Source organism: Molothrus ater, chromosome 1 (genome assembly GCF_012460135.2).
Source record: "Molothrus ater isolate BHLD 08-10-18 breed brown headed cowbird chromosome 1, BPBGC_Mater_1.1, whole genome shotgun sequence".
Lineage (NCBI taxonomy): Eukaryota > Metazoa > Chordata > Aves > Passeriformes > Icteridae > Molothrus > Molothrus ater.
In genome coordinates this window covers 60,514,383-60,523,364 of record NC_050478.2, presented here as the reverse complement: position 1 = coordinate 60,523,364, position 8,982 = coordinate 60,514,383, and the positions used below count along the sequence as shown (strand labels likewise).

Genomic DNA, 8,982 nt, shown 5'->3' with positions numbered 1-8,982 from the left:
CTGTGGGTATTCTTCCCACTTGAACTCTGTAATATCTGTGGGGTTTGAGCAGTGTAATCTGTACATCACTGCACAGCAGCAGTGAGATTTTTGTCAAATCCAACAGCATGGCAAAGAGTATCCTCTCAGAGCTTGTCCAGCTCATGCTGTGCTTTCCTTACAGTAACTACATCCCATTTCACAAAGGAAATTAAAGCGAACTGCTAAAGCAATGTCAATAGAAAAACACTAGCTCCTGAGTTGCAGGTGATACAAATTCATAACCTTTGGTGAGCTGACAGGATACTGCGCACTCAAGTCTGGGTCCTGTGGTCAGTATTGGAAGCCCAGCTGATACATGGGAGACCCATGGAAGTACTCCTGCCAAGTGTACTGCTATGAACTTCCGGCTGCAGAGGCTGGACACCCTGCGCTTCACAGCCACCCTTCATGCATGTGCCACAGCCACAGCAGTCCCCAGCGAGATGGGACCAGCTGCCATGGGACCCAGTGCTCACAGGCTCCCAGGGGCCAGTGCTCCTGCAGTTAAGCACAAGTTAGCCTGAGGAGACTGAGAACCCTGAGACTTTATTGCAATCTGCAACTTCCTCACGAAGGGAAGAGGAGGGGCAGACACTGATCTCTGTGGTGATCAGTGGCAGGACCCGAGGGAATGGCATGAAGCTGTGTCAGTGGTGGTTTGGGTTGGGAATTAGGGGAAGGTTCTTCACCCAGAGGGTGCTTTGGCACTGGAACAGGCTCCCCAAGGAAGCGGTCAGACCACCAAGCCTGACAGAGTTCAAGAAGCATTTGGACAACGCCCTCAGGCGCATGGTGTGACACCTGGCGTGTGCAGTGCAGGGCCAGGAGCTGGACTTCCATGATCCCTGAGCGTTTCTTCCACCACAGGGTACTCTGTGACTCTGGGCCTCCCCTCTCCCTACGAAGCGGGGCTCTCGATGGGGTGTGGGACACGAGGCTCCGGGAAGCAGAAGCCCCCTCCCGCCCCCACCCCCCGGCTACGCTCCCACTCCTGCCAGGGCGCACCGGCTGCCCCGGGGCCGGGTGCCGCGGGCTGCGATTCCCCGCCAAGCCGCCGCTTCTGGCCCAGCCCCTCGGCAGCTCCTCCTCCGGGGCGGCGCGGGCGGGCCGTGCCGGGCCCACCGCCTGTCGCCGAACGCGGCCATGGCCACCCTCCTGCCGCGGGGCGCCGCCGCCGCCCGCCGCCGCTTCCTGCTGCGCCCCGCGCCGCTCGCCCCGGGGCCGGTGCGGGCCGCCAGCCAGGCCCTGTCCGCCGCCCTGGTGCGCCAGGGCGGCCTGGTGGGCGGCCGATGGGTGGAGACGGCCGCCGCTTTCCCCGTGCAGGACCCGGCCAGCGGCGAGGAGCTGGGCCGGGTGTCCGACTGCGGGGCAGCCGAGGCGCGGGCGGCTGTGCGGGCCGCGCACGAAGCCGGCGCCGCCTGGGGCCGCCTCCCCGCCAAGGTGAGCGGCCGCGGGAGGTGGCGGCGAGGGGGCCCCGGGGCGGTCCGGTCCGATCGGGTCTCCCGGGGCTTCGCTTCCCCGTCCCTTCGTGCGGCGGCCGCGGCAGACTTGTCTCTCCCTCCTCCCAGGAGAGGAGTGCGCGCCTCCGCAGATGGTACGAGCTGATGATGGAGAACAAGGAGGAGCTGGCGCGGATCATCACAGCCGAGAACGTGAGTGGGGCGGCGGGGGTGGGCACGGGCACTGCCCCGTGCTGGCACTCGCGCTGGGAAAACAACACAGGCAGGTGAAAAGGGTCACAAGTAAAAGGGACAGCCATCAAGCCTCTCCTTGCGTGCTTCACCAGTTTGCCATCATGTCCTTTTTAATAACCTTGGGCATATTGTGCACTCACATTGCCCTGCTAGGTCGGTGGGTGACGTTTCAAACATTTCTCCTCCGGACAAACATAAGTGCGTTGGTTTGATAACGGTAGTACCTAATCAGAGGAATCCAGACCCATGATGTGCTTCTTGGCATGCAAAAGCGTACATCCACCTGAACCATGGTCCCCGTGGCAGAAATGTTTGTGACTGGGAAAAATCATGCAAGTCTCCAAGTTGGATTCGTACAGTGTGTATCACTGAGTAGTCTGGGAGCTCACAAACTGGTATCCTTTTGGACCAAACCTTGCTGGAAGATTCTTCAGCAGCTCCTCTGTTGTCTCTCAGCTGCTAATGGTCATGCAGTCCACTGGATCAGACCTGGGGGTGGTCCAAAGCAATATTCCCAAAACAAATAACCCTGGGATAAGCTTGTAACTGTTTTGCCATGATTTGTGTCTTTCTTCAGAGTGGTAATAGCAGCTAAGTTGGAGTTTGTAAATAAATACATACTACATTTGCTGTTTCTCTTCCTTGTCCTGGGCAGGTATGAATCCAGGCACAGCAATACAAATTATTGACTATACAATGATGGTATATCAAATCCACAGAACTATTGCTGCTGCAATCATATAATCCTTGCTGGAGATTACAGTGTGTGTCAGAGGGAGGGGATCATAAAATACTCTGACAAGAAGAGAAACTCCAAAATTACTTGAATTTGTTTGTATTGCTTCTGTTTGCTGCTTACAATGTATCTTCACTCTGATTTAATCAAAGGGGAAGCCTCTGAAAGAAGCACAGGGTGAAATCACGTATTCAGCCTCGTTTCTGGAGTGGTTTGCAGAGGAGGCTCGACGGATTTATGGTGATGTTATTCCAGCATCTGCAAAGGACAGAAGAGTCCTGGTGCTGAAGCAGCCAGTGGGAGTGGCAGCCATTATAACTCCAGTAAGCATATCTGAGCTCTTCTGAGTCACATAAAGGTTTTCAGCTCAGCCCCCCAGTTCAAAATGTCACTTACTTCTGCAAAAACAGGAGGCAAAATTTTCCCAACTTTGACTGTACTATTTTCTCTCTTCCTAGTGGAACTTTCCCAGCGCTATGATTACCCGGAAGGTTGGTGCAGCTCTGGCAGCTGGCTGTACAGTCGTGGTGAAACCTGCAGAGGACACACCTTTATCAGCATTAGCTCTTGGGGAGGTGAGCTTTCAGTACTAAGCTTTACCTCAACAGTAGACTGATAGTGTAAACAGAGAACCAGATGGGCTTGGAAGGTAGCTCTGGCCAGCTTCATATATGAAGAAAGGACAAATTGACTTGATGCAGGTATTTTAGTCTATTGACAATCTTTGCAAATTGCCTCTAATATGGTCTAGAGCCTCAAAGTGTATCAGGCCATTTTGATACTCAAAATATCCTTATATCTTTAATTTAGTTCTTTTGAACACAGCTTAAACCAGAGCAAAGGTTCTCTCTTAAGCACCTGTGGCACCTGTTCCTGGTTGTGCTGAGTCCTTTTGGCTTCCATTGACTTACAGACTTTTCTTCAAAACAGTGAACAATCATTAAGTGACCATTCCTCTTACAAAATGCACTAATTATGCAAATTCTGTTTTTCTTTTGTTGCAGCTTGCAAACCAGGCTGAAATCCCAGCAGGAGTGTATAATGTTGTCCCTTGTTCCAGACAACAGACAGCAGCTGTAGGGGAAGTTTTATGCACTGATCCATTGGTATCCAAAATATCTTTTACTGGCTCTACAGCAACAGGAAAGGTACATACGTGGACAGAATACCCTTGAAGATTATTACTGTGGTTATAGTAGAAAGGTAGGGGGGGAAAGTGTGTGCCTTTATACAGAGCCTTCTTTTCTGGCTACTGTACACAGATTGTCCAAATAATTGTGTACCTCTTGAGATACTGCTTATATGTCTTAGCATCAGTACTTCACAGAAGAATGCCTGTCTGTAATTCTTGATAATTGCCCTTTATTAAACCATAATGTGAACAGTCCTGTACACGATGTCCTTGGTTTATATCATAAGGTGACAACATACTAATAAGAGCACTGAAACTGAGTTTCATAGTGCCATTCAAGAATGGCTTCAGCAGTTGAGAGAAAGTATTAGAGGAGTGAGACCCTGGAATCTCTGCTATCAACTGTAGTCAATAAGCAATCTTGTCAGCATCTCTAATTGAATCACTAAAATTGCAGAGTGTGGCTACAAAAAGACAGTTCTCTAGGATGGCTGTATGCAGAATGAAGCAAAAGTCTGGTATCAAGGCAAATCATAATACCAAATTCTGTCAGATCTTGGAAAACTTTTGTAAGAGTAGTCAAGATTTTATTACCAAAAAAAAAAAAAAAAGAACAAAAAAATTTGACAATATTAGTGTATAAAAGCTTAACCTGACCTGAAGTTGATCAAAATCTTTCTCTCCATTAGTCCTTGGCCAGCATTTCATCTTTAAGGATTTTAATGGATAAAGTTGCTTTTGCCATAGGAGATGGTCTAACATTGTAGAGAAGATGCAGATTATTTCCTTGCCAGAGTTAATTTTTCACTCCCTTGCATCCACGATTCCACTATTCACATCTGTTAGAGGTACAGATGTGTGTGTCTCTTCTCTTGCCTGCAGATCTTGCTGAAACATGCAGCTGGCACTGTGAAGAGAGTTTCCATGGAGCTTGGAGGACATGCTCCTTTTATTGTGTTCGACAGCGCCAATGTAGACCGGGCTGTTGCAGGAGCCCTTGCATCTAAGTATAGAAACTCAGGACAGGTGAGAATCTTTGTCCTTGTTTCTAGACAGTGAAGAGCTGTACATAAAGTTTAAGCTGTAAATAAGCTATTTTATGTAAAAGGATAGCACAGAACACTTCATTGTGAGAAGGGTCCTGAACTCACAAATGGTTCTGGGCACTAAAGCCAGTTACCAGTAAGTCTAAACAGCGACACTTAAATCCCATATATTTTTGTCAGAGCAAAGGGGTAGCACAAATAAATAGACCATTGAAAGCACTTATAAACGACTTTCAGGAAGAAAGCAAACTCAAACTCAGATAATAAAGGAGTTAGAAAAAAAGACCCCTGACCACTAAGTGTGATTTGACTTTTTGCTGCTCAGTCCAGCATTCTGCAGTCTAATTAGAAGGTATTTCATGCAGCTTCTGGACCTTGGTTGATCCATGTATCTGAGTCCACAAAACTCAACAAACATTTCCCCAGTGTAAGCAACTAGGCAGTGTGACATACTTCACACACCCACTGACAGCTTGTTGAAGTTGTATTTCTGAAGTGAAATGGGAGGTGAAAGAAATGGCTTTGTTGGGTAACAGCTTAGGATGAGGGAGGAGAGGCAGGGGACATCAGTGTAGTAACCTGATTCTGTGGTATGAGGGCCAGAATGAATTAATAGATGGATTAAATACAACATAAACTAACGTGGTTTTGTCTTATCTTGTTTGTTTTCAGACTTGTGTTTGCACAAACCGTTTCCTCGTGCAAAAGGGAATTCATGATGAATTTGTGGAAAAGTTTGCTAAAGCTATAGACAAAGAACTACATGTTGGAAATGGATTTGATGCAAAAACTACCCAAGGACCACTAATCAATGAAAAAGCAGTGGAGAAGGTATAAGTAAATATATAATTTTTAACATTCTAATTTTCTTTTTATGATCCATAAAATAACTACATTTATGTTTCACCTTTTTTTCCCTTGTTTTATTAAAGCATATTTGCAGTGTGGCTGGAAGTGTGTTCTGTCCCCCAAGTCCATGTGTACGTATAGACAAACAGATGTGGACAGTTCATGTAACATCCCTCTGTTTCCTTTAAGGGAGAGGCCTCCTTTAGGAGCAACTGATTGCTCCTGATTACTCCCTAGCTGTTCCCAAGACCATTCACTGAAATTGGATACACTGTGAGAGCTGTACAGTGATCCTGCAGTTCTGAAGCACTGTGATTGACAAGTGCTTTTGAGGAACAGTGGTTTTTTTTGGCAAAAGCTAGGCAGAATAATTTCTCAGGGTTAAAAATACCAGAACTCTTGATACTTGAAACTTCATGTGCATGGCTTGGGTCTTCTGTTTTGGGTGACCTGCAACTCCAGGAATATTTATTTTTTAAAAAAATCCTTAAAGTCACATATTTTATAATATTTCACTTTTCCTAAGGCTAAAGATTATTGAGTCAAGTGGCCCATACTTTGTAAGATATTACAGCTCAGTTGCACGCAGGCTTGGTTTGAATCCATCACACATGAATGCTGCCGGATTCTCTTTATAAAAGAACGGGAAAATACTCAGTTATTTGGGAGACAGAGGATATACTCCTTGAATTTCTTTCCTTCATGTCTTCCCTTCTTGCATCACAAAAGTGTAGTACGTGTATCAGGTACAACTATATGTACAAATAAACACTCTATCTAGTCACTTTCTGTAATTTCAAAGGACAGTATTCTAGGTAGGGATTGCTGCTTTAGTTTTCTTATTGCTTTGTTGTCCTTAGATGAATTGTAAATATTGGGGCTGAGTAGAATCATAGATGTAGGAAAATGTTCTCTCCAGTTCCATCTTGAGAGTTGTTTCTCTTTCCATGGCAGTCATACACTTCATTTCCGTAGTGCTTGATCACTGATAGAAGATTCAGTCTTTAGTCCTGTAAAGACTTTTTCTCATATTAGGTGTAGGCTTTTAATTTCTACAGAAAAGTGGGCTGGGGACCACATTCATAATTATCCCTCTGAAATAATGTCAGACTGAGAGAAACAAGAATCGAAGAGAAATTAGATAATATTGCAAATGATCCTCTGCGAAGTGTAAACCTCTCTTCAAAATTTTCTCTTAAATATTGGGAGAGTATTATTTCTTCAGTTGGAAATGTATTATTGCTCATTCTTAAATGCTGACTTTTAACTTTTGTTATGCATACCTCAGGTAGAGAAACACATTAAGGATGCAGTTTCTCAAGGAGCATCTGTTGTGACTGGAGGGAAACGACACAGGTTGGGGAAGAATTTCTTTGAGCCAACATTACTTACTAACGTTACAACAAAAATGCTTTGCACCCAAGAGGAGACATTCGGCCCTTTAGCACCAGTTATCAGGTAAGATTATTAATTCTACAGATTAAAATTAACAATTAAACAATGAAAGATTATTTTGAATAAACAAAATTTGAAAGACAAGAAAGTATTTTTGTATGATCATACAAGTCTTGTAAAAAGATTGGGGTACACGTGTGAAAACATACTGTGGATCTGTGGCTTGTTTGTTTCTTTTTCTTGACCTGATCTTAGCATCTCTGCAACTTTTTGAAAATTAAAGTATCTCAATGGTTAAGCAAGGCTAGATAGCAGCAAAACCTGGATTCATGATCTGTAGTATGAAATAGGAGACAGGACTTTTGAGTTTGTCATGTGATTTGCTAGTTCTAAGCTTTTTTGACAGAGGATGAGTTGGAGCTGTCTGTTCGCCCTTAAAGCCTTCCCTGCCTTTGTGCAGACTAATTGGATGTGATGGAAGAACATACAATTATCTCTCAGACTTGAGAGTGCTGTGTAGTTGGGGAAATAGGTAGGCTAACCCATGTGAAGTAAATGTCTTGGTACCATCCAGCTACCTCAGGGGGATAAAGGCAATCTTAACTACTTAACTGCAGTTTAAATTCAGAGAAAAAGGTAGACCCTTCAGTGTTTCAAAATGAATGTTAATGTACACTTTTGAGAAAAATAAATTGACATTTTAATTCTCGATAAGACTGCTTCTTGTCAGTAAGTCAGCAAGACAGCCGGTGAACTGTGGGCCTCATTTTTGTTTTTTCTCTTTCTATTGACAGATTTGAGACTGAAGCAGAAGCTGTTGCTATAGCAAATGCAGCTAATGTGGGTTTAGCAGGTATGCTTCTCTGTCAGATAAATGTATTTCTGCGCTTTGGTGAGCTTTAATGCTGTCGGTGATGATTTTGAATGTCATTAAGTCTCTTTTTCAGTCTTCTGCAATTGTTCCTTACTGATTTTCATTCCTGTATCTCTGTGTCTGCACAACAGGATATTTCTACTCCCAAGATCCAGCCCAGATCTGGAGAGTTGCAGAACAGCTGGAGGTTGGAATGGTTGGTGTTAATGAAGGCATAATCTCCTCAGCAGAGTGTCCTTTTGGTGGGGTAAAGGAGTCTGGCTTAGGGCGAGAAGGCTCAAAATACGGCATCGATGAATACTTAGAAATAAAATATGTCTGCTTTGGGGGATTATAAAAGCCTTCAAACAGCACAATCCCTACAACTTGGGAAAGAGTGCTGTTGTTTTTATAAGCTTCCTGAGCCAGAAATATGTATGAATGCAACCTCTACCTTCATTAGAACTAATCAGCCCTGTCCTGTGTGTGTATAGAGATATCTACAGTATTCTGTGCTGCCAAATGTTTTTACATAACCTTTGTTTATACACCCAGTTTTTCAGCAATGTGATCACAATGTTCATTATTTTTAGTAAAGAGTAGGGATGTATATTTATTGTTCTTGGATTATCCCTGTGTAACTGGGAGAACTTTGAGACTGGTGCATAATGAAAACAGGTTGTGACCTATAGCAAGTGAAACCAGACCACCATTTTTTACTACCTTTAGTATTTCAGTGTGGATAAGGGAGGCTTTGGGATGGCAGTCTCCCTTTAGAATTTTTTGTAAATACTCACACTTTCTAATGTGTTATGTGACCTTTTTTAGAAGCAAGTGTGTGGGTTTTTTGTTTTTGTGGGGGTTTTTTTTTGATTGGTTGGAGTTTTTTGTTGGTGGTTTTTTGGTTTTGTTTTTTAGTATGGGAGAAATCTGCTGCTTACAAAAGGTGAGGAATTGTTTTGAGCTATATCTAGGCATCCACATAGGCTGACAGACAGCTTTTTCAGCACTGTTAATGCTGACTGCAAGGCTGCTTTAGGTTTTTGAGCAAAGAAGTGTACTTGGGCCTTAACAGCTTGCATGTCTAGGATGAAATATAGCCCTTGTTTGATGCCTGTTAGCCCCAGCAGTCCTGGGAACAGGACAGCCCAGGTCAAAGAATTGCTAGCTTAGTGAGAAGCAGGAGGAAGATAAGATACTCACAGGAACAACTTGCAGAATTATAAGGGGAGACTATAAGGGCAGTGTGAAGAAAG

The 8,982-nt window shown here is 44.4% G+C and overlaps 1 protein-coding gene across 1 annotated transcript; it reads left to right on the top strand.

Moving 5' to 3' along the window:
* The first annotated feature begins 1,148 nt into the window (after positions 1-1,148).
* Positions 1,149-8,336, top strand: ALDH5A1 (aldehyde dehydrogenase 5 family member A1). Its single transcript, XM_036395946.2, has 10 exons — positions 1,149-1,461; positions 1,590-1,673; positions 2,604-2,774; positions 2,910-3,026; positions 3,456-3,599; positions 4,466-4,609; positions 5,302-5,460; positions 6,767-6,936; positions 7,668-7,726; positions 7,879-8,336. Exons 1-10 carry the CDS (start codon positions 1,165-1,167, stop codon positions 8,082-8,084), a joined length of 1,551 nt encoding a protein of 516 aa, XP_036251839.2. The 5' UTR covers positions 1,149-1,164; the 3' UTR covers positions 8,085-8,336.
* The last annotated feature ends 646 nt before the right edge of the window (positions 8,337-8,982 follow it).